The sequence below is a fragment of the Protopterus annectens genome, chromosome 17.part0, assembly GCF_019279795.1.
Source record: "Protopterus annectens isolate FY-2018-M chromosome 17.part0, PAN1.0, whole genome shotgun sequence".
Lineage (NCBI taxonomy): Eukaryota > Metazoa > Chordata > Ceratodontiformes > Protopteridae > Protopterus > Protopterus annectens.
This window is the reverse complement of record NC_056751.1, coordinates 648,069,461-648,096,917: the sequence shown is the minus strand read 5'-3', so window position 1 is coordinate 648,096,917 and position 27,457 is coordinate 648,069,461. Positions and strand designations below refer to the sequence as shown.

The 27,457-nt window shown below is 37.3% G+C and overlaps 1 protein-coding gene across 1 annotated transcript in view; it reads left to right on the top strand.

Moving 5' to 3' along the window:
* The window catches only part of PPFIBP2 (PPFIA binding protein 2), a gene marked incomplete in the record, with an annotated part of 2,221,164 nt that overhangs the window by 1,998,431 nt on the left and 195,276 nt on the right, over window positions 1–27,457 (top strand). The window contains 2 exon segments of the mRNA XM_044058974.1: window positions 9,434–9,590; window positions 26,834–26,975. Of these exon segments, the coding sequence (XP_043914909.1) occupies window positions 9,434–9,590; window positions 26,834–26,975 (299 nt within the window).

The window sequence follows — 27,457 nt, the reverse complement described above, 5'->3', positions numbered from 1 at the left end:
GTAGCACAATGAACACATTAAAATGACAAATACTGTGCAACTAATTTCACAAATTCCCTGGGTGCAAACTCATTCCTTTTGCGCAAAAGTCACTCAAATGCAGCTTCCTTATCCAACAAGCACTTACTTTTAGGGAGGAAGGTAGACATAGGCGATGTCTACTTCTGAGGTCCTCAACATGGTTTTGTTCCAACTGTATTGCATGGAGGGCATCCAGCAAATATGTTTTCTTGTCCATTAAACTCCGTAGTCTCCTATGCCACCCCTTGATGGCATTTTGACTACAAGGGTACCCCATCCCATAGGTATCATGCTGGTTCCAAAATGTACTATCAAAGACAGGTGGCAATCTCTCTGATGTGGTACCATGCATGTCATACCTCCGTGGCTGGCCATAAATGTTATGTCTCTGAAAAATGTGCAAAGTGCTTTAGCATTTTCAGGCATGTCATTCTCTTTATCTGCAAATGTGTCTGCAATATCTGAGGATGCAACAAACGTTAAGGCAGCTATTTCCTTACATAATAAGGAGAACTCTGCGTTACTGCCAAAGTCAGCAGCTAAGTGTAACCTCTGTATATTACACCAAATAATCTGGCAGAAATGGAATCAACACCCCTTAGCAGCTGTAGTAAGCAGATTTTTGTAATGGAGTTTACAGCAGCACATTCAAAGTCGGTTAGTACCATGTTAGGTAGAAGTCATACATCATACATTGCACACAGTTCCAGTATTAGGTTCCAAAACATGCCGTAACATTCCTCACTCTTACTTGGTAATATCCCATAAACTACCGGCACAACTTCCTTACTATTAGCACAGTCCAAAGCAGAATGAATGCTGTATACATGCTTGCATTCTGTGGTACTTATTGAGAATGTGCCATCGTCGAGTACATACTCTAAATTACACAACATCCTTAAGTTATCAACTAGAGACTTGTTCTGCACCAACTCAGCACTATGTTTTATTATAACAGTACCGCTCTTAATTGGCAGAATGTCTGGTGTTAAACTCCAATAGTGAATGTGAATCTTTAAATTTCTCAACTTTCTGCTTGTATCTGAACCTACTTACAGTTTGCTTAAGTGCTGGTGTATTGGGTAAGCCATTAATGACAGCAGTGGAGGTAGTGGCTAGTACTTCAGAGACTATTTTGCAAGGGTCCTCAATGGAATGTTTTGCATGCCATTTCAAATGATCCCTAACTTTAAATACTTCACTCTTCAATATATATGGGCATGATAGTGTGCATTGCTTTTTAATAACCTGTATCCATCAGCATGACATTCAGTGATACTACGACCTTTGCATCTACTTTTATTCTTTCTTATACAACACCAATACTGCTTCATCTGTACGGACTTCTCCAAATAATACTGGTAACCATCTACCTCTAGTAATTCCTATCCTTTTTGAGTTTTTGGGGTAGTATACACACTGTTTATTGTGCCAGGAGCAAAGTCCTGACCACCAGCTTCATCTGCCTTTGAATGATACATTGGTAAGTAGCAGTAGTCTGTATTGCACAATTTGCAAAACATTTAACAACATCAACATGGATATACCAGCATGTTTTTGATTTATGTCCAAGAATGCTACTAATACGCAATATATGGATGTTCTGTTGGTATATATTCCCATTTCACAGCAATAACCTTAACAGGTCCAGGGCACTTTATTGAACTTGTTTTAATGTGAGAATCACACCTTGCAGCATGATTATGCATATTTCTTTGTGCGACTTCCCACAATGATGCAACACTTTTACTTTCCTCAACAATATGTGCGAAACATGCATGCGCAAATTACTGTTGTCATTTGCTATTGTACACATTCGGAAATTGTTTTTCGCTTATTTTGAACCTTGAAAACATACTTTCGACCATGTTACACTTGCACAATCTTACTATGAGCTAATGAATGTTTATTGTTCAGGCAGGCATGTGCCTTGCACTGAACAGCATTCTACCTTCACCAACAGTGAATCCCACAGTATGAACAAAAAATGATTGACTTTATTAGCTTAGTTTCTAATGTCATTCCAGGGAGATTCAGTATTTGTCAGTATGGATGGACATGGCTAACGGACCACATTGCTTTGCCAATGTTGGTCTGCATCTGTACCCCCCTGGGCTTCTGGATGTTGGCTAAAACTTTATCCAACCCCCTTAGAGCCTTTTTACACAATGCCAAAATTGACAAAGCTATCAGATTAGCAAATAAAACCCAAAGGAATGTAAAGGTATTGCTGCTCAATTTTATGAGCTTTAACAAGAAACTCCACACCCTATAAAATCTCCTCACTCTGCAAAATAAAGACATTGGTGCAATTACAGAGACATGGTTTAAAGTTATAGAAAGTACTCCAGCAGTGCAAGTCTTCATTGCCTTCCAAACATTTAGACTATCAGCCACACAGACAGGGACTAAAGATAGGACCCAATATTGGGCACATCAACTAGAGGTTCAGCCATACTGGATCTAGTATTCACTAATATGTGACAGTGCCCCATGTCATGGCTTCACTGGTAAAGTTGGATCACAAACCTGTCTCCTTTGAAATAAAAATCCACATGTAAAAACCAGCAAAACCTGTAACGGGAACTATTCTAGAGCTAACTACATCCTATGTGATGGTTTGTAAAAATGTCAGTGCCCCTCCAAACCCAGAGTTCACACCACCCTATGCAAAATTCTTCACAAAAATCAATTGACAAAGCTACCAGCTTTGTTAAAGCTCAAAAATTCTATATAACCATGTAAATATCTGCTGCTGCAGTGGCACACCCATCAGCATTCTGATTAACAGATCAATCCAGGAATCCTGTGTCCCAAGTCTGTGGAAAAAAAGCAATTATTCTCTTCACAAAGGTGGCCCCTTCAACCAACATATCCAACTTTTGACCAATTGCTATACTTTCTCATATCTCTAAAGTTCATGAAAAATGTGTACAAAAAGAACTATTAGGCTCTCTCCTGAAAAACATCTTCCACCCAGGTCATAGTACCTCTACTGCCCTAATCTCCTTCTTAGATACAGTTAACAAAGGTAGAAACTCAGGATAATTGGTATCCATTTTCTTCTTAGATCTGTCTAAGACATTTGATAAAACCTCTCATTCAATCCTGCTCTCTCAGCTCAACAGAATAGGACCATCTCCCCAGTCTCTCAACTGGTTTAAAAGCTCTCTCTCCAAAAGAGCATGCAGTTAAGTGGCAACATTCTATTTCCCCTTTCCTTCATACCCCTACAGGTGGCCCCCAGGGTTCAGTTTTAGGCCCCCCTTTTTCAATATTTTTATTAACAACCTAAACCAAGCCAACCAACTTGACTCCTTAGTCCAGTATGCAGACGACTCCACCATAGTCTGTACTGCACCCACCGTAAATACCCTTCTGCAAAACACTCAAGCAGCTTTTTCCTCTGTGGAAATATGGCTTCACAATAATCACCTTTCTTTAAATCCAAAAAAAAACCAAACTTATGATTTTCACACCCAAGAGACAATCCACTGTAAACAAATCTGAATTCAACATATTGTCCCTTAAGTTAACCCATACAGGAGTAAGAATCAATGAAAACCTAAAATTTAATATGCATATCCAAAGCAATATTAGTAAGACCCATAAAAAGTTAGGGTTACTTTATAGACATAAGTTTCTCTCCCTCCGTACTAAACAAATGCTAGCAACATCAAACCTACTCCCATCTCTAACTTAATGTGCACCTCTGTTTACCAACTTACAATGTTCCCTGCAATCTAAATTAGAAACTTGTCATAATAAGATAACAAAATTCACTACAAACAGCCCCCATAACACTCATCACTGCATTGCCCTGAAATAATTGCACTGGCTAGAACTTCCCAACTGTCTATAACTCCTCTATCTTTCAACTGCTCATAAACTTATCTATAAACCACAAGACAGTCCCGCACTCAACTTTCTTCTCACCCCCTTGTAACCCACTGAGGTCCCTGCGATCTAAACAACAACAGCTACTCCCATGTTCTTAAACCTAAATTACCTGCTGGACAGTTACTATACTCATGTATCATAGCTAAAAAATGGAACATGCTGCCTACAAACATCTGCCTAATATGAAACCTCAGCAATTTTTAAACAGCCCTTCAAAACCATTTTCTCTCTAACTGGACCTGCAACTGCTCGACCCCTTCTCATATTACGTAACATACGTCTTTTCCTGTCTTTCCATCTGAAGTCCCCATATCAATCCTTCATTTTCCTACTGAATGCTATAAAATAACTACTACTTCCCCATTCACCCCATCTTATTCAGCATCTCTACCCATCCAGCTGTAAACACAATATAATCCTTCCTCACTACACCCATTTGTGGTCTGCATGCTTACCCTATAGTCTACAATCTGTAATTCGCATTAAAAATGAGACCTGGCCTGCTCTGGTAATTCAGCTTTTGGCCTGTTCTTAACCTCAATCATTGTTGAAATGTCAACGTCTCCTTTACTTACAATGCATAATACTTGTCTAATTCATATTTTTTATTCTGTACTATTGTTATTGTAGCAAATCTCATTTTTATGTTTTATTATATCAATCCTTTTTTCTTGAAATGTTTACTTGTAATGTATGACTTTTAACTCTCATTTTCTTGAAATGTTTATTTGTAATGTATGATTTTTATAATCCTGGAGCTTTTCTCCCTGGGCCTCCAGTGAACCTTCTTGGTAATCAGATGCCAATAAATAAATAAAATAATTAAAAATGGCTGCATAGAGGCTGCTTACCTGCCAGAAATTAGCACAAACAAACCCTGAAAATAAGCCACACTGACTGAATCCTAACCTAAACAGGGTATATAACAAAAGGAGAAAAGTCGTAACTGAAATCAGAAAAAGCAACTCTCATAATGATGAGCTCACTAACTAAATTAAAGAGGAAACTAAGAGGACTAATTAAATGCAACCAGGCCAATTATGAGGTCAAAATAGCCTTTCAGGCTGAAGACAACCACAAGGCCTTCTACAGCTGTGCCTGAAACCTTAGAGGTAGCATACAGCAGTGTGCTGAGCTAATAGTAAATAGTACCACTTTCACCAAGCAGACTGACATAGCAAATCTTCTGTCTGACAAATTCAGCCCAGACTTCACCCCCCACTCTCCCACTACTCCCCCATGAAATTCCTACTAGCATAACCCCACCACCACTAGCTATTAGCACTGAAAAGGACTTAATGGCACTCACTAAGACCAAAAACATAGCCTCAGTGGGCCCAGACAGTATCCCAGGTTGCCACTTAATTAGCTTGAAGCATGACCTATCAGGATCACTTGAGTCACTTTTCAACTACAGCTTCAAAACAGGCTACATTCCATGTGAATGGCTTACTGCAATGGTTATCCCTCTTCACAAGTGTGGACTATCAACCAACCCTGGAAACTACAGACCCATTAGTCAGACTAGTCTAATATGCAAAACCATGGAATGACTTATGAAAATGATGAGCAAAGATATTGGCAACCTGCAGACACTGGACCCATCCCAGCTTGGTGCTGTCAAAGGAAGGTTATGCCTGCTTACCCTTGGTAGTCTTCTTTGACAGGGTCACCAAGGCAATAGCTGAGGGGAGAACACCTAGACCTGGCTAAGGTGTTTGATACAACCACACTTGGGTAATATTGATAAACTCACCAATGTTGACTTAAATACCTACATAATTCACTAGATAGTCAGCTGACTCACAGATGGGACCCAATAAGTCAGGATTGGTGAGACCACCTCTTACAAGAGACCAGTCACTAGTGGAGCACCTCAGGACTCCATCTTGGGCCCGCTCCTATTTGACATCTACTTCTTGAAGATCAAGGCTAATCACAAGGGCTTCTAACTCACCAAGTTGACAGGTGACTGCAAATTGGGAGCTATCATAAGTCCCCTTATGACACTAACAATTGCGCAAGAAGGTCTAACACAAACAAATTAATAGTGTCAAAGTAATGGATTAAAACTTGGTGCCAAGAAGTGTGTTATAGTGCCTTTTACAAAGAAGTTCACCCAGGTTAATTACTCCATTACTAAGAAACCCACGAAGAGTATACTCAATAGTTGGGGATCTGGGAGCATATGTACCCGTAATCTGAACTGTGACCAATACATAGCCAAAGTGCTAAGAAAATCATTCCTATATCACCCAATTTATAAGTAAAGGTATGGAATCCAGGTCCAAGGAATTTATAGTACCACTTTAAATTAGGCCGAATCATTCCCATCATTGAGTACTATGTCCTCTTAGAATCAACGGTATTAACACATTGTCCTATACAGATCACCTTAAAACCCTTTCTCTATACTCATGTACTGAGAGGCGATGTACATTTGGCATATAAGGCACCCTCAGATCCAGCCCTGATGGACCTTTTGCACATCCCCAAAATGAATAGCACGAGAAATACAAGACCCAAGGATTTAAACTGTGCTTGTCTCATAAATAGAACATGCTTGTGAAACAGCTGCCTGCCAAAAGGATTCCCATGCTCTGGAATAGGCAAAGTCCACCCCTAACCCTAATCAAAAGTAACCTTGACCATGGGATGGAAAATCGAATATTCACACCCGGTCTGGCCCCCATGTCTGTGATAGAGGACAATGTTAAATATTCCATAACTAACACTCCCGCGAATAAACCTTTAGCAACCTCCTAAGTAATATGCCCCCTCCAATTTGACACCCATGTTGCATGGGGGCACAGTTGTTAGTTTGCTTGGCTAGGCCTATAAAGGCATTGGTTGTTATTAACCTAGTATATATAGTATATACCTGTAAACCTATAATTAACCTAACGCAATGGAATGTTTATTAAGTGATGTGTCATGTTCTCTGGCATTTACATTTGTGTTGCTCAAACAAATATTATTTGAATCAAGGCCTAAACTTAGTGTTATGCTCTATGAGATAGAGGGAAAAGGATTGTGACAGTTTTAAAGCAGTTACAAAAAAATATGTTTCTTGACTAGATAGATCCACTAGGCACACCTGCCTTTAAGAGGTGTCCTTGGAGCACTGCCATATCAGTAACTTGCCCAGAGGTCAGGCAGTAGATAAATGGAGACTGTGGGAGTCAAACTTAAGTATTTCAGGATGATGCTTGCTAGCAACACACAGCATTAACTATGCATGATAAAAATATGAGAAGGGCATTTCTGCTCCCACTAAAAGCCAGACAGTTGTCAAGAATGCAGATTTTCCATTCCATTTAAAAATGGATCTTGCACAGTGAAGGAAGACATCTAAAGTATTACTCTCACCTCATTGATAGCATTATAAATTTACAGTGCCAAACTCACTTATTACTGCAGTAAATTAAAGACTTGTTATGGGAAAGGTGGGAAAGGTAGGCAGATATTTAAGGTAATATCACAAGATATTATTTTGTGTGAAAGTGTTGAATCTGCAGTTATAAGTCACCTCTGTGACTGTTTCTTTGTACACAACAGTTTCAGTGCACAATCATGAGTAGGCATATGCAGTAGGCAATATCAGATTGATATCAAAATTAAATTAACATTTTGCTCTGGTGTCATGGAAAAAGTCTATGCTGTATGTTCTGACAATTTATGTTGTTTCTAATAGTCACTATTGAATACCCAGAAATATAGTCGCATCTATCTTCCCATCACAGACACCTTGCCTCCCAGATCTGTTGCTTTTAATAAATCAAGCCATTTCTTCAAGTACACAGTCCCTTCTTTCAAGTCATTTCTTCAAGTATACAGTCCCTTTTTTCTTAATCGCAGTTCTTGATTTGGAACCCTGTGTTGCACAAAATCACTGTCTATATCCCTTGTTTCACACTGTTTATCAAAACGCCCCTACCTCCATGACCATATCTTCCAGGAGTCCTGGTCATTATTCACCATTTGTAGTCCCTGTTTGTTCCACAAATCTAACCTCTGTGTCCTGTTCATGCCCACACTGATGAGCTGTCATAATGTTACAAGTTGCAGCCTCATCTTATTTGTTTCTGAAAATATCTTGGGGGCTTGTCTCCCTCACTTTTCTGTGGGGTAAATTGTGCTTGAAAAGGGTCTTTGGATCAGCTAATCAATGCTTTGAATGAATGAATGAATGAATGCAAAAATCTGCTGAAATGGGAGAGAAGTCCCTTCTAGTGATTACAGCCAAATATATTGTTGGAGTTAACTAAGACATGATGAAGGATGTAGGCACTTCATATGACCTAGCATGTTCAGTAAGCCTCTTCCACTGTCTTAGTCCAGAGACCCATGTATGATTGTGAGAAGCAGGGTAGTTTACCTGTGGAGCTGTGAAGTATCTAATGGTCTTGTTTAAGCTTTCTAAGGAAGTGTAGCACCCAAGACGTGGCAGTGTTCTGACTGTATCATTGTACAGCAGTGAGACAACAACAAATGACAAGCTGCAGAGCCATCTTACGGGTAGTAGCATTGCAACTTCATTGCAGGTGAGTTAGACACTGAACTGTAGATCTTGTTTAGAATACCCTGAAGCAGCCACATGCCAGAGGCAAATACAGTTGCCGTAATATGAAAGATAAGGTCTGACGTAGGGATCTGTATCCATTGTTCAGGAGCTGCTCTGGTATCCTCTGTTAGGGAAAAGCTAGATGTTTTGTGCACCACTTAGTTGCACATGGAGTTATAGTCCAGGTTACTACAGAATGAGAGTGAAGTGTCAAAATAAAATTCTCTGGGGTACTCTTAGTGGTCTGCAGTACTGTTGGTATAAAGTAGGGGAATAAGGTAATCCAGAAAATAATGCTGGGAATAAACAGTATATTGCTGGCTTAATGCGGGGGTTATGCTATCATGCTAATGGTATAACACTTGTTGCCCAAAACTGGACATCCTATTGTGAAATACCCCTCCATAGATATACACACACGCACACACACACACACACACATATATATATATATATATGCATGTGCACCTGATCCAAGTCTTATATTTACAAGATGTTCAAGGACCAGAAGACCACCTATCCAGAAATGCATTTTGGTATCTTGCTAACGAACTTGGGGATTGGATGACTCCTGCTGCCAACTTGCTTTGAGAGACCCCTGTATCACTGCATTATGAGCTGCATTCTTCCTGTTGTATAGGGTACAGACTTGTTTGTGCCTTGTATAAGGGCTTTATGAACATCACTTTTGGATTTTTTCTCCAAGTCTGTAACAGAGTTATACTCAAAATAAGCTTTTCCTAACCATTTGACAGTTTAATAGACTGAATAAACACTATGGCACTTTTAGTGAATAAAATAAATTATGCTAAAGATTAAAAATTGTAGTTGATATAAATTTCTGGAATGTTGAGCATATTATTTTCTTTCTTTTTATATCTTTATTTGTACAAAATTATCACTGCACTGTTTTAACATGTGTGCATATAATTCACATTTTTCAAACAGAACAAGATATACCTGGAAGATAATAAATACCAGACCTTACCTGGAAAATTTCACCAACCAAAGAAGAATCCAGATGATGACAAAATGAAAGTACCCAATTCACAGAGTGTTCAGGAAGTGACTCAAGAAACCGAAGACAGCAGTTCCTCCAACCTAAGTATGTAATTGCACATGTGTGTGTGTGTGTGTGTGTGTGTGTGTGTGTGTGTGTGTGTGTGTGTCTGTGTACATCTGTATGTTTAGTATGTAAAAATTACAGTACCTAGAGAACTGTGGAGTTAAAGGCTGGTCATCATGTTTATAACAAATTGTTCTGTTTTTGAAAGTAGTAAGCATATGAGAAAAAATTGTGTGTGTGTATTGCTGTTAACTACATAATGTTGTATAAAACAAGATAATTTGTCCCTTCTGGCTCTTTCTAAGCTTAGGACTGTTGATGGTCACAGGTGGAGAGGAATGTTCAAGGTGGTTGATAGTTATTTGCTAAGGGCCCAGATAAATAATTGAAGTCAAGGACTCTAACATCCCTTTCTTAATGGCCTATTCTCTCAGATGGATGATATAGTAGTGTGACAGACATTCCAGAAAGCCATTTATTTGCTTATTATTGATCATAATTGCCTGTGATGTTAATGACTGCATTGTCTTACTAAACAAGGACATATTCAGCAGAGGCCCAAAGGGTTAAGATCTTCCAACAGAAGTAGTACTTAGTACGAGTAAATTAAAAATGAAAAGGTTTAAGTAGAATATGCAATAGACAGCTATGTGTACACAAACTGTGATTAAGTAAGGGAACTCATTTTTTTCTTAATACTCGGCCCACTAGCAATGCACTCAGATACATCCACACACAGTCACAAACATCCCCCCCCCCCCATAGGCTTACTTCATTTTAATGTAATTCTGGCTTGGTTTTTAAATATGCTACAAGGATTTATTTGAAAATAAGTACTTTGGTCATGCATCTGTGTAAGCACATAACGAGCCATGGTTCTAATGTGACTGAAACTAATCTGGACAAGGAAGACTAAGTTAATATATAAATAATGCATTAAGTGGCAGGAGATGAGTTCTAAGTAATACAATGAAGAGTCGTCATCTTTGCTGAACTCTGATGAGAAGAATTCCTTGATTTTTGTTTTAATTGTTGACTGACAAGTATAGGGCTACAAAAATCTCCATATCAGTCATGCAGAGTGAAAATGAAGGAAACACATTAATGCTGTCACTATTATTGCTGTTGTGTTTGGACAGTGCACAGTAACATAATGGTCTTTGAATAAAACTGCTACCACCTCAGTGGCTAAACGGTAGCACTCATGGGCACAAATCATTCATTTTGTACTAAAAGCTAACTGGGCAGTAGCCATCACTGATCTCTAATTGTATGCTGAACAACAAAGCATATATCGAGGATACGAGTCTATGTTAGCTTCAAATAAATGTGTACTTGAGTATATCATACAGCTGTACTTACATTTTCTCCTTTGCAGTTTATCAAGACATTAAATGTAAAATTGTACTGGCCTAATGAACTATTCATAACTTTTACATATCTGAAACATACATCCAGACAATTTAAGTCAATAGTGGTACTAAAGCATTTTTTGAAGTTCACTGTCCAAAATCTTCATCCGGGATGGAAGAGAGGTAGCAATTCCTAAGAGATAGTTTGGAATCTGCATTCCTTGCAGGCAATTGTGATAGGAGTGTTTCATTTCTCTTGCTGTCTAGATGAAGTTTCTAGAAGTTTCTGTTTACTTACTGCTGTTTATGTATTTCCACCCCTGAAAAGGTTGATCTGCTGTACATCATCTGAAAGGGGAAAAATTATCATTAGCAATTCTCCTCCTCCTTTTTCTTTCAGCTGCTTCCATTAGGGGTTGCCACAGTGGATCATCTGTTTCCATTTCTTCCTGTCCTCTGCATCTTGTTCTGTCACACCAACCACCTGCATGTCCTCTTTCACCACATCCAAAACTTTATCTTAGGCCTCCATCTTTTTTTCGTACCTGGCAGCTCCATCCTTCACATCCTTCTCCCAATATACCCAACATCCCTCCTCAGCATATGTCCAAACCAGTGCAATCTCGCCTCTCTGGCTTTGTCTCCAAACTGTCCAACCTGAGCTGACCCTCTAATTTACTTATTTTGAATACTGTTCATCCTCGTCACACCCAATGCATTTATGCTGAGTAATAATTATAGGTACGTGATTTTTAGTAGTAGTGATTAGGACATTTCCTGAATGTATATAGAGTATGTTAAGTAATGCTAGTTTCGAACAATTTGTTTTTCTGCCAACTCAAAAAGTGGTGCTTCTATATCCAGCTGCATTACTGAGTGGATGGTTATTTCCAGTGCTGACTCAGGAGGAGAACCCTATACACAATCGGGGCTGAGTGAAATATTATGAATATATTTTAAAATCTGTTATACACAATGTAAGTTCTTTTCAACTCTTGTTTATTAGCCCTAATAATAAATTTTACAATGTATCTTATAATGTAATTTTAGGTCGTTTTTAAGATTGAGATAAGTAATATAATCCAACTCTAACCAACCCATTTTTCGGATGGATTTCTGGTTAAAAACTGTACAATTAAGGTGAAAAGAAGGTAACTTACCAACCACTTCTACAAATACTTCTGTTTTATCTTCTGAAGAGCAGTTAATTTAGTTTTTTTTGGTAAAATTAACTAAGTGAAAGTAGTATCAAAAAGCGAATGTATGACAAAAACTACTCAGCATTTGGCTGTACTTGAATGGGAAATAGAGCCAAATATGTTGTGTGTTGAATGTGAAAAGGTCATTAGTAATAGTAGTTCATATCCTACAAAAGGACACATGGAGTCAAATCATCTACATTTACGTAATAAAAATATTGAATACTTTTAACTTAAATGTGACGAACTGAAAAACAAAAAGAATGTGTTTTCTAAGTACATGTATTCTGACAATGGAACATCTCTCGAGGCTTCTTTCCAAGTTCATTATTGAATTGCTAAAGAAGGTGAGGCATGTACAGTTGCTTAAAATTTAATAAAACCCTGTATTAGAGATATGTCTTGCAAACTTGGTGAGGAATATATTAAAGATGTACCACTCTCTGATACCACAGTTGTGAGACATATTAAGGAAATGGCATTAATATGGCATTTAGTCTTCTCCACATGGTTTTACCATGCAATTGGATGAATCTACAGATGTTGCCCGTTTGGCTATTTTGATTGTTTTGGTTTGCTATGTCTTTAATTCCACAATCCAAGAGGGCATGCCTTTTTGCAAACCTCTCCTGGAGAGGACCACTGGAGAAAACATTTTTGAACTCAATACATACATGCAGGAACGTGAAATACGTTGGGATTTGTGTTCACACATTTGTATGGATGGGGAAAAGTCCTTATTAGGTCCAGTAAAAAGAGCAGTATCACGAATAATTGCAATAGCTATACAAATTGAACATTCTCATTGCTGTCTTCATCGTCACGGGCTCATTTTGAAAAGCAAGTTGAAAAATTTAAAGGAGGTTTTGGATGAAGTAGTAAAAAATATACATTTCATTAAAAAAGAATTAAATTCAAGATTATTTGCTTTGTTATGTGAATAATTATCTAGCAAGCATAGAACCTTACTATTGCATGCAGAAGTGTGATGGTTATCACAAGGTAAAATTTTGAATCGATTTTTTTAAGTTAAAAGATGAAATAAGAATTTTTTTTAAAAGAACAGAAACATGCGTATGCTCAAAATTTAGATGATGAAGTATGGTTGTAATTTGTGGACTAGGCAGATACATTTTCAGTTTTAAATTAACTTCATCCTTTCAAGGACTTTAGGGGGACATTAAAATTAATGAAAAAGTGAATGCACTACTCTTAAAATTAGATATGTGGGCATCATATGTAAGAAATTATAATGTGCAATGTTTTGAAAAACTTTATTTTCTAATGGAGAATGAATTGAATTTAAATGAAAATGTGAAAGAGACCATATTAGAACACATTTCCCAGTTGAAAAAACTAAGCTAATATTTTGCAGAAAAACTTAAGTCATATGACTGGATTAAAAATCTGTTTCACTATTACAATAAATCTGATCATTTGTTACTGCAGGAAAGGGAACAATTAATTGACATATTAACAGATTCAACATTAAAATCAAAATACAAACAAGAAGAAATTCTTGATCTTTGGTTACAAATTTACACAGAATATCCTGAAATATTTAATAAACCCATAAAAATCTTAATGCCTTTCATCACAACTTACTTGTGTGAAAAATCAATTTCTAGTTAGGAATGAAAACAAAATACAGAAATAGATTGGATGCCAAATATGAAATGCATTTAGAGACAACACCAGTACAACCAGATTTTAACATTGTGTAAAAAAAAATGCAAGCACATCCCAATCATTAAAATTGTGTTGTTATTCCTATAATATTCTATGTTACATTATTCACAATTGTTTGTAATTTGTAATTGTTCTTTAATTGTTCATTAAAAGAATATTACAAGGCAATTACCATTTTTTTTAATTTTTACACAACATTGGTATGTTTTTAATGATTTCTTTACATTTTTTAATTCTGGGAGAGGACTGGGTTCCACAAAAAAATTTAATCTAAAGGGTTCCATGAATCAACAAAGTTTGAAGATCGCTGGCATAGAGTAAACAACGTTTTTAGATTGGGAATGAATTAGATATGGTTATTTAGAGAAATAATCAGTGGTTGAAATATATATGTATATATATATATATATATATATATATATATATATATATATATATATATATATATATATAAATAAATAAATATATATACACTGTTTACTATGGTTTGTGCAAATGACAGTCTGTCGGGAGCACTGCTTCCGAAAATCAGAATGTCTTGCACAAAACATAAATGGATGGGATAGTCGAACACACTTATGCGAATGCAGTAGTGCATTTGCATAAGTGTATTTGAGTGTCTGAATGGAGATTGCGGTACAGTGGGGATTGGAAATACATCCATATGCACACTGTAGTGCGATCTTGGAGTTAGAATATATTAGTAAGGGGGTGGGGCTTGCCCCCTGCAAAAACTTGATATATCATATAAGAGTCTGATTTGCATCAGCTCCTATACGGCTATCACATGATGGTTTCCGCCACAGTGTCGACTCAAATGTGGCAATCTTGTTGGTTGACATTGTGGCCAGTCAGAATGCTTGTGTTTGAGTCTACATTTCATTGTTTTGAACTGAAAATATTTTGCCATTCAAACAAACAATAGTAAACTTATATATGTATATAAGGTTTTGTGTACTGGGCAAGGGGATGTGCACTCTCAGGAAGAACTGTTTGCCCTTTAAAGTATAATGCAGAGGTACTAAGTTATTTCTGAAAAAAAGAATAAAGTTACAAATTCTGTTGGAAAGTGTTTAAAGATCATTCTTTTTTTTTCCTCCCCACTGATACCATAAGTAGACAGTAGAAGGGCATATTCAAGTTGTGGTAGTAATATATTTTCCCTTATTGCATTCCTGCTTTCAGGATTAGATAGTGGAAGATTTTGCAGCAGCACAAAAGTGGAGTTAACTTTACCCTTAAGATTATTTATATGATGTGACCGATTTTAAATCTGGGCCAAGAAATACATTGAAATATTAAGATGCCAGGATATAGTAGGGTAGTTATTGTAAAGGAGGGGCATGAGGAGTGGCAGGTTGTTTAGTTTATGGGAGGGTTCCAAAGTACATATATTATTTATTTTTTTTTTTTATTTAGTGTTAGCTGTTTGTCTAGCCATGTATGTGGTATTTAAAGAGTGGTTTGGAGCTTCCGAAGTATGGATTCATAGTTGGAAACTCAAGAACATTGTGTCAGCTTAAAGTATAAGGTTGTCTTTGAGGTAAATAGGAAGGAAATTGATGAAAATATTAGAGGATGGTGGCAAAAATAGAACCTTGTGGATGGCTAAAGTAATATTCTGCATGGTGGAGAATGTGGTGTTAAAGTGAAAGTGTTCTGTTTTTTAGTGTAACTAGAAATCTTTTCAAGGATTGAGGAGCCAAACATGGAATGAACAATGCAGTTAATTTTGTGTAGTTAAGAGATGAACACCTTGGTGAAGTCAACAAAGGGGGCTGCTGTGATGTGTCCTTTGTGTTACTGAGTGCTGTTTCAGTGAGAATGTGTTAGGAAGTATGAATGCATTGTATATTAAGAAACATTGCTGGTGGGATGGTAATGTATTGATACAGGCAGTAGTGAGATGACTGTAAATCGCCTTTTCCAGAACTTTGACTTGATGACGAAGGACGATTATTGGATGAGAGCCTGGAGGTTTGTGTGTGTGTGGGGGGGCTTTGCTACATTTGGAGAATGGAATGACTACTACTTTCTCCTTGATGTCAGGAAAAGTGTGTTATAACAGTGAATGTTTGAATAGGACAGTGATGGAAGTAGCTTAGAAATTTCAATTACAGTATGAATGTGTTTTTTTATCTTAATCCGTAGGTTGAAAGATTAAACTGAGTTTTGGTAAAGTTTATGGTGCATACAATATTACATTAATTTATGTAATTGCCTTAGTATGTTGAAAGTTATGTAGCTTTGTACTGCATTTTGGACAGATCAGTTCTGAATTTGTTGTAGTTCATGTTTATTTCTTACAGAAAGCCTCTGGTTTAGTAGACATCCTTTCTAGAGGTGAAAGTGAGTTTCTGTAAGAAATTGTATAAATCTACAAAACCACTGTGCATGTAGAGAGGATTGTATGTGTTTATGAAGAGATTCTTTATAGATAATATTTAGGGAATGTTCTTCTTCCTGCATTAGAATGTTGTTTTTTTCTGCACATTAAATAAGAATACAGAGTGTTACAGTATCAGCCATAATCAGTGGCGGCTGGTGACTTCAAATCATAGGGGGGCTGCAGGAGACGCTGAATGGGTGGGGTCAAAAGGAAGGGGTGTGGTCAACCATAAAGGGGAGGAGCTATGCACAAAACCACAAAAAACTAACTTTAATTAAATACGCTGCCCTGGGTGGCAAACCATCATTATAAAAGTCCAATCAAGATAAAAATAAGTGTAGAAGAATAAAAATATTTCAATGCATTGGCTGCATGACAGCTTACTTAATATCTAGATGGAAACAAAAGGTTGTGAGGCATGAAAAAATAAATTACTTTTTAAATACATTACTGGAATGCCAGTCAAAATCAAGTATAAGAAAAACCAGAAGCACTCAACTCAAACCACTTCTCCTTGCACTGCAGTTCTAATTATAATATATTCAGCTTTATTAAAGTACCAAGCAACATGCTGAAAGTAGAAATCTATGTGATGCCCCCACTTGTAAAAATGTTTCTTATCCAAAAGACCTGCTGCCTGACAACTTGTTTCATGGGGAAAACATGATAAAAGTAAAAAATGAAAAGCAAACAAGAAACAAGCTCAAGATACATTGCTTAAAGGATTACTGTACAGGTTATGGACCACACATGATTGGCATTCTGTTTAGTTTACGGGTAAAGTCTGTAGAGATGACTGAAGTCTCCAACAAGTGTAGTGAGCTTTTAAAATAATGGAATCCTGTCCTTTAATACCCAAGGCTTATACATTATCTAGTCAAGTATTCTCTGCATGGCAACAACAGAAAGGCTTTCAATGTTGGCAATTCTTTAACAGTATGCTTATTAAAGCTTACTTGCATCTTACGATGTCAGACAAGCTTACCTTATGGTCATTAAAAGCATTGCTACTTAAACACAGAGCAACAGGCACTTTGAGTAATAAGCATAAATCTGAGTAATAAGCATAAATCAACAGTACAAAATATGACAGAAACCAGACCATTCTGCAAAATCAAGGACAGATGAAAAGCCACTGTAGTACTTATGCAGTGTGTCCTCCCCATCCAAGGTAGATACAACTACTCCTTGCCTTGCTTGGACACATCCAGAGTCACTACATGGGGAGTGGGTGCAACAAGCATGTCACAATTTGAAATCTCTCTGGCTGACTGTGATGGCCCTGACACATTTGTCATACCTCTCAACCTCAAGAGCAAGAAATCTGGACAAATCCATACACAGAAGTGGGACAAAGGCCCAACAATAAGGACAATTTTTAAATATTGCTCTAATAAACTTAGAAAGATAATAGAATAGGTCTTGCATTAGTATGAATTTTCTGAAGGGTATAAAATCTGAAACTCAAATGTCTGTCATTTTCTAACTTCAGTCTTTAGTGATTTGTCACTAATTTGCCAAAACACAATTTTATGAAAATGGACCAAAAATGTGATGCAAAAATATAAAATAGACACACAATACAGCTGCTACCTGTCAAAGAAGGGACACTTTAATATTAGTACTGCTACCTTGAGCAGCTGACAAAATAAAAGAATCTACATGCATTTCAAGTAATCTATAACTTTGATTATTACAGTTATTTCTTAATTGTAAACCCTCCATGTTTTCTTCCAAAATTGCTATTTTGCGGAGGGATTATTAGGGGGAAGAGCAACATTTTGAGCCAAAAATTGGGGACAGTTGAGAGGTTGGCTATGCCTAATTCTATAAAGCAATTTATTTGCATGTACCTCTCAACCTGTTAATGCAGTAAATCTGAACAAGGCCAAATTTATTGGGGGCACATATAAACAGTACTAAAAATTGCTCTTGTATAAATTGAAACAGTTGATAGAACAGCTCTTACTTTAGCATGCATTTTTATGAAGGTTATGAAGTCTGAAACTTATTATTTAGTGACTTCTGGCAAATCATTTAGGAATTAAAACTACAAATTTTATGAACAACAAACCAAAAATAAGAAGCAAAAATCTATTCATTCTTTGAAATCCTGGACAGTTGGGAGGTATAGTTCAGCTGGGCCTGTCTGAGTTTGCTGCCCCCCCCCCCCCCGACAAAATAATGGTTGAATGGAGCCTCTGCAGCCATTCCAATGAACCATTACTTGGCTATTTCACTCCATTTACCATAAACACTAATGTGCATACTGCTTTACTTCAATGATGAGTTGGACTTCATTTGAAAGTTTTATTTTGTATTTTACAGCACAAACATTAAGTCATCTGTTAAACAAAGCAATGCAGTCTCACAATGAAAACTTAGCATTAAAACTTCTCTGCCCTTGAAACTCACATTCATTGAAACAGCATTGAAACCCACATTCAAAGAAAATACATTTTGCCAGTGGCAGATAAAGATTAATTTTGGGCTGTTTTCAAATCATAGGCCCCTTGCATATGAAACATACATGTGCTGTTTGATACACCTTCCTCATTGTACTAAAATTATATTCCTTGTACAATACAGTACACTTGTTAGAGGGTGTTTTAAATTTGTTTTGAACATTTTTCCAGTAAGCAATGAAACAAACCATATGCACCCATAATGGCAAAACTGCCCAGTTGAGAACATTTTCATAAAAAAAGTCTACTCAGACTTCCACAGTCCACCATTATTAGTAAATATACACAATTCCACAGTCCACCATTATTAGTAAATATGCACAATTCTACAGTCCACCATTATCAGTAAATATGCACAATTCTACAGTGCACCTTTATCAGTAAATATGCAAAATTCTACAGTCCATTATCAGTAAATATGCACAATCTCTGAAGTAAGTCATCTAAATAATTCCACATTAAAGAAATCTGTAACTAATGAAGCGGTTGCTGCTAGCAATCACCTTTATATTTCATGGTTTCATCGAAAAATAAAGTGTCTGTTGCCCCTCAGGAATAAATTGCCTACATATAACATTAAAAAAATGATAAGCTAGTAATAATATTGCAAGAGGAAATGGATGGCAAACTGATAACGAACTCATAGTTAGTATCTTCACCAAGGAGAACATTCTCAGTACGGCAGCATCCACTCCTTGTGGGAGTAGAACCCACAGCCTTCTGCATCAAAAGCAAGTACACAACCTGTTGTGCTATAGTATTAACTAGGCAAAGCACTATTCTGTTCCCCTGCAGCTATCAGCTCCTTCTAAAATCTACTCAATACTCAACTGCATCTCAACTTCGCAGCTCAAGAAAACTGGAAAAAGCCAAAATGTATTGGGGGTCAAAGCCCAAAACCAGGGACACATTAAACATTGCTTGTATAATCTTGGAAAGTTGCTAGAATAAAATGTTGTGTTGCCACCATATATTTTACTGCCAAGGTCCCTGAGCAAAAAACAGTCAGAGTAACATACCACTACGCCACATCAGCTGCTTTGTAAAAGAGAGGAAGGCTGAAACTTAAATGGCTATCATTTAGTGAATTCAGATCTCACCATAGCTGTCAACTTCTTAGTACAAAACACCTGGACAAACCCAGTAATGAGGGAATACAGCCCTCAAACATATTCAGTGAATTCAGTTCTTGCCATAGCTGTCAACCTTAGCACAAAAACCTGGACGAAGCCAATAATGGGGGAATACAGTCCCAAAAATAGGGACAAATTTAAAATATTCATCTTATAAACTTAGAAAATTGCTAGAAAAAAAGGTTGTGCTACTATGTATTCTAAAGAACATGAAGTTTGAAATTCAAATGCCAGTCAATTTTACTGCGGACAGAACAAAAACAATTTTGAGCAGAGACGCAGGGATTAATACTGCAGACACGTCTTTGTAAAATGGCAGGGCACCAGAGCAAATCCACACAAACACAGGGAGGAGATGCAGACTCCACACAGAAGCCACCCCAACCAAGAATCAAACCAGAAAACCTATAGCTGTGAGGCAACAATACTACCACTGCACCATCAAATCTGCAAGGAATTAAACATTCAGAAACCTGAAGTCTGAAATTCAAATGCCTGTCAATTTTATTTAACATTTGTTAATCAGGACAGTCTGACTTGGAACAACAAACAATTTTCAGCAGAGGCCCAGGAAGAAATAATGCAGACATGTCTTTGTAACATGGGAGGACACAAAAGCAAACCCACACAAACACAGGGAGAAGATACGGACCCCACAAAGAAGGAACCCCAGCCAAGAATCAAACCTGAGAACCTGCAGCTGTGAGGCAACAATGCTACTACTACACCATCAAATATCAAGCATTGCAACATTTACAAACCACAGATATTATGAGGAACAGATCATATCAAATATGAGGCAAAATCTGCACTTTAATGGTGGTGGGTAGGGAACTCAAGTCTTTAACACCTGCATACAGGGTTCAAGCCTGAGGTATTCCCTACCACACCACCATGAGCACCTGGGGCATTTTCACACACACACACACACACACACACACACCTGTTGTCATTGATTCCGATCTATAATTTACCTCACTGGTTGAATAGCAAAGGAAACAGTCACTGACATTTGTGAAACGCGTCTGTTTATTCTCCTTAGCTGGCTAAAAGGGATTTACTACGCGCTACAGCATTTCATTCTGTACGGGATCAATGGTCCCGATTCATCCACAGCCAAGCCAACAGAAGCAGCTCCAATCCGAGAAAAAGGAGGTAGCAGCTACAGCAAGAGTGTTCATGTATGCAGGACTTCCATCCTTAGTCTAGAAAAGTCATATTTCACTGACTGAAAAGAAGGACCCTGGTCATTACCAACGCAGCTGCATTTTGTCAGTAAATCAGTCCCCTAGCATCACAGACCTTTTATCGCACAGAGTGTATATAATTATATCTTCCCATGACAACGGAAATAAATGCTTCTTCATATTTGAAAACCACATAAAGCCTCATAAACGGTGTATTTCAAACCACACCACGTAAATAATCAGTCTGCCCCAACCACTACCTATTAGGTGTCCTGTGTGTGTGTGTGTGTGTGTGTTTTCAACTATCCGTACACCCCCCCCCCCCCAACACGCCACAGCATTGCACCCTAATGTAGAAGGTAACACTTTCATAACTTGGTATTTTCCACCCATAAGCCATGCATTTATGATTTCATTCTCCTGACTGCAATGCAATTATTCATCATTCTAAGCTGCACACAAGTTTATGGAGTTGTTCGCAATGAGAGTAAGACACTAACAGTGGTGGTTATTTTAGATCTCCCGCAGACAAATGCTTCACATTTGAAATTTGTTATGAGTTAAAGCAAAGTCGGCTTTTAATAACTCAGAATCAGCCTTGGGCATTTTCTGTGACGAGGTTCCTCAACTTTAAGTAATAGCAAAGTAGAATGGCTGAATAAAAAAGAAAAGTAGAGAAAGAAGAAAAACTTAAGTGATGTTGAGCTGTTCACTTACACTACTGTTGTTATCCGACCAGTGCACCGCAATCCACCGATTCAACTTCTTTTTTTTCCTGTAACTGTTGAGCCAAAAAAAAATAAAAAAAACGTTTTTAAGCTTTATAATAAAATTAAATATAAGCACACAGAAAAAAAAGATTAATGGTTCATCCAATGCCGAAAACCGATTGATTCTCGCTTTTCCCAGCTCATAAAGCCGGAAGAGAGCGACAACCAATCAGTAGCATTTGCCCAGCAAGCACGCCATGACGCGCCCGCGGATCGCCGTAGTCCGAGCTCTTCTATCTATGCGGTTTGTGAGTCAACCGCATAGATTTCTGAGTTCTGGGCATCAGAATGATGCCTCCTTAGTTCGGCTGCAATGTAAACATTGCAGCAACCCAGCAAGAATTTAGGAAACCGCTGTTGCGATTAAAGCGCCAATGCGTGTAATTTCGAGTCGACTAAATTTAAGGTTTAAAATGTACAAAACAGATTTATTTTTTTTTATAAAAAATTAAACAAACTACTCAGCTGTCTAGCTGAGGGGGCTGCAGTCCGGCAGACCGATGCCACGAGCCGCCCCTGGCCATAATACTGGAAAATTAAAATAAGTGCTGTTTTGGTCCACTGATAGATGTGCTGCAATACTTTTTATTGACCTGACATAGCTTTTGCAATTATTCAAGTTTTCACTTTTGAGTTACCATAAGCCATTCATCGAGAGTTAAGTTACTGATTTTATACCAATACATAAATATCCACATATGTCTAGAAAGGTTAGTACATTATTTTCTTTCTTACTGGCCAAAAAAAAAAAAAAAAGACACTTGAATGCTCGTGTGCAGCATGTATGCTTAATGTGACCACTACATTTCAAAGGCGGACACACTCAAACGCACACACTTAATGAGAGAGAGAGACTGAGTGTATGTGAGCCTGAAAACATTTGAAGGCCAGGTTATTTCATATTATACAATGACCCCCCTTTAATATTCAAAAACGTGCACGCTGATAGGTCAGCGTGCACGTTGTAAATCAGAGTTATAGTAATGGAAAAAGGTCGGGTTGCCCGGACTTTTTCCATTACTAAAACTCTTTTTTTTTTTTTTACAGCAACGGAGAATGCAAGATCTCCGTTGCTTCACACTGTCTTGTTATGTTAAACGAGTTTAACATAGGGAGACAGCTTTAAAAAAGCAACAGAGATTCTCCATTGCTTTTTTTAAAGTTGTCTCGCTATGTTAAACTCATTTAACATAGCGAAACAGTTTTTAAAAAGCAACGGAGATCTTGCTTTCTCTGTTGCTTTTGCTTTTGCCCACAGCTCTGATGTACTGCGTAGGCATGCGCAGTACATCAGAACTGCCGCAGAATACTAGACAGCTGTGGAAGGGCAGCAAGGAGGCATTATACAATGCCATTATTTAAGAAAAATAATAATTTTTTTTTCTTAAATAATGTCATTAGATAATAGCAATAACCCACTTCTGGGTGTGGGTAATGCTGGATTTACCCACAGTTGGCTTTGTTTGGCCACTCGGGCTTCACCCTTGTGACCAAACCACACCAACCGTGGGTAAATCCAGCATTACCCACACCCAGGCATGGGTTATTGCTATAATATTTCATTACTCAATGGCTCATCAGTGCCTGCCACCCCAAAATGTTAGCTGGCTCCCAGTTACTGCTAAAGACTCCTTGCTTCTAAATTATCTGACTTTGAAACTCTATATCAAAACTATTTCTTCATACAAGTCATAGCTACATTCAAAAATGTGTTAAATAAAATAGTTCCTGTAGTACAAAACATACTGCCTAAGCTCATCTGATTCAGAAGCAACAGTTAAGAGTATTTTAAGATCTCTATCTGCATCTTCTATAAGAACAATAGCTACAGGCATTTATTATAGTAAAATCCACAATAGTTATTTCATATAATCAAAGATGCACTGTGGTAAATGGATGAACTTTGTTTCACCATCATGTATTCAAACTGACTGCAAATCTACTTTGATGTCATAAGTTTATAGTTAGTAATATTACAGTCCAGAGGAATATTGAGGAGCCTAGCCCAAATTTTCAGTTGCCCTCAAGTGGTATTTGGTTAAATGACGTGCTTAAGGTCACACAGTAGGCACATGAGTGAGGAGGGAATCAAACCTTGTACCACAGGAACGATTGTTCCAGGCCATTACACTCTGCACTAAGTGCCAGACCAATATCTGTATACCCCATCCTAATCCCTATTTACAGCACAAGCTGCAGTTACTGTACATCTACATCTGTTTGTCTGCCTATTTAATCTTTGTCCAAAGATGTCACTATTTCTTCTTAAACGCCTTTGCATTTATGTTTTCATTTCATTGAAACTTCTCTTAATTGATTTCCAAATAACTGAAAACATCACACAGTGAAAATTACCCAAAAGAAAGTGTTTCAAAAAGATTTTTTTAAGGTGAGAGAGCAAGCCAGTCTGCATCCCCTTTCCCTTTTCTTAAAATTACTCGGTGCATGCACATCTGGGGATAAAAATGAAAATGCCACACAGGGAAAAATGATGGTCAGTGTGCAAACAGAAACCTCTGCAGTAGTTATGTAGAGGTAACACCATTCACCAGATAAAGCTTCTTCACGTATGTTTACTTATTCTTGTTCTGTATTACAGAGTTGGATGTAGCTGACACGTTCATCAAAATGGATTTTCATTCAAATTGTTGGGCAGATAAACAGACTTTCAGTTATTTCAACACACTGAGTTGCTATTCATTGCGACTGACAAGTGACAGTCATCCTTTTCAAGCTGTATTAAATGTATAATGCCTATTGCCCAGGTCAGGGCTGAAAAGGATCCTTGGACCAAAGCACCTGGCAAGTTAGCAAATGGAAACATAAAGTAAAGATTCTCGACATTTGCTGCCAGTCAGACTTCATTTCCTTGATGCCCTTCCTCTGAGCTGTAGCTTGCTCATCTAGCTATTGGTGCTGTTCCCCAATCTGGTGGTCCACAACTCTAAGTTAAAGAACTTAAGGAAAATAAATCTGTCTCCCCTAATACAGTGCTCTTCTCACTTCAAGGTGTATTCCTCGACTGACTCACCTCCACTCTTAAGTTGAGTACCAAGATAGATAAATAAAAACGTATTCTATAAATACAAATGTGCATTGTAGCAGACAGCACATAGTGCTTCATTGCTTTACTGCTTCAGCCCTGGTGGCATTTACAATATTGGCAACTGACGATTATACTCCCTAACATCTTGGATTTGGGACTGCTGCTCCCTATGCCCCACCTTAGCTACATTTCTGCCCTTCCACATTTTGTGGATGTGAAGCACAGAAGTCTGTCCTATGCGGGAATATCAGGTTCATTAAAGTAAAATGTGGTGATATGAAAAGATTTGTACTTTTCCATTTGCCAAATTGTTTTGGATCCTCTTTCTGACACAGTGAAGCAGTATTACTGTTGAAGATGTGAAAAGAACCATGTCCTCAACTAAAAGCTTTAAAAACATGACATGTTTTGCAAATTTGTTATAGTTTAAAAAAATAAATACAAATTGCTAATCTCTTTTTTAAAATATTAATTCTGTCTGTTTGTGAGACACTATGAAACTATACAGGTAAGTTCTACTGTGGAAATAAGCTGTTTCATTTGCAAATGCACATACAACGAATTACTGTAATGTTCTGCAGAATATAAATGACATTATAGACAATGACTGTACATACTTAATAACAGATCATTGACATGGGTGGACTTTGTATGATGTGATGAACAAGCATATGCTAGTAATAACCTCATGCTCTATATCCAAACTGGAAGATAATTTTGTTATGAAAATTTTTCTTTCAGTTCTGATTAGCCTTGTGTTTAAAAAGTACACAAATTATAATTAGAATGTCATGGTTTTCTCTTTCTCTTTCTGTGATTTGTTATTTTAGAATGTCAATATTTTCAGCATGCTGTGGTCTAATGCATGAGTATCTAAGATCTGCAGATACTTTAAGTTCAAAGCATTAATTATTAACTATTTCCTCAAAAATTCTACCTGATTTCAGGAACAGTCTAGCTACAAAGGGCTTGTGTCATTTTTATTAAAGAACATCATATGCTTATTAAGTCGAAATGTAGCAAACTAAATGGATAGGAAAGCCCCATGAATACTGTACTCAGGGTTGCCAGACATCCCTATTTGAGCGGGACTGTCCTGGGATCAGCAGCCCAATCCCGAGTTCCACACTGCAGGTTAAAATCCATGTGAAACAGCCTCCGCTTCGTTTTTTTTTTTTTGATTGGCCTGTATGCCGGCATACGAGCCAATCAAAAAAATCGCAAAGCGGAGCCACTTCTGTTTAATCTGGAACTGCCTGATGCTTTTTTTTTTTTGTTTTTGTCTTCACTTAATGTGAAGGACCTTTTTTTGTTCCCTACCTGCCCCTTTACAAATCTGGCAACCCTGACTGTACCATACTACTGCTGTCTACTGAACTACTAATGTTCACAACAACAGTTGGATAAAATGTAATTCACAAAAGCATACTTATCAAAGGTGATGCTTGCACTGGACAATGAATCTAACTACCGTGTTTCCATTAAAGTAGAATAAAAAAGGCATATCAAGGTCAGCTAATCTAAGTTATGTTAGTTACAGAAATTAAGTAAAGTTCCTGTACTGGTTTAATATAACCCAAATGAATCCAGAATGAGAATTACAATATCCCCATTACAGTTTGTGTACCTTATAAACTACTGTCACTCCTTTTTATGCAAAGTCATGCTTTGTATAGAAGTATGTCCTTTCTTTTGAATCAGTACTTAAGTTTGCCACTGTGATTTTATTGAAGCAAGGTAATGATGTGTGCTCTACAAGCTATGTTGAACCAGGGTTAGTGTTCACCTGCTTCCTAATGGCTTTATATTTGCTCTAATTCTCTATATAATTGCTCTAATTCATAACCTTGTAAAAACCATGTTTTGGGTAGTGTTTTTAGAAAGCATTTTTTTTTTTGCGTTTTAAGGAATTTGAGTAAATGTAAAGCTCTTACAAGATGCACATTATCCTATGCATGTTAGACAGATTTCTATGTTCAGTCCTTTTACTATCTTGCTTCAGAAATTATAGCATTGCTTAAAACACATTTGCTTTTATGTGCTTCATGTTAGGAGAAACAGACAAAAGTGCAGACTCTACTCTGAGCTCCAGTGATGTTTCACCTCGGTCGTCTGGAACAGAGTCTGGTCTACAGTCTCCAGCATCACCAGAATGCAAGAAAAATCCAAAAGGCATCAAAAAGTTTTTTGGAAAGTAAGCTGGCCTTCATTAAGATTAAACTGTTATAATGCTGTCCATTCTAGCATTACAGTCTTTTTATTCTAAAGAGTATGTATCCAGTATGTGTTAAAAGGATGGAAAACATGACATAATATATAGGAAGTAGCACATTATTACCAGAGGTGGTCATTTCAGGTGCAGTTTTATTTTCTGTATTTATGCTTTTTAATACCGTGATATAGCAGAATGATGTCCTTGTTTCCTTTAAGGCAGTGGTCTCAAGCTAAAATGGGCAATTTAAGCAAAACTAAAATCTGCCAATACAGTAAGGGATTCAAACCATCTGTCTTAACTGGAGCTGTTGTAGGCATACCTCTCAACCACTTACTGCAAGAAAAATGGACAAAGCCTAAAGTAATGAGGGGATAGAGGCCCACAAATAGGAGCATAGTTTAAATATTGCTCTTATAAACTTACAAAGTTGCTAGAATAGCAGGATTTCTTTTAGCACAATT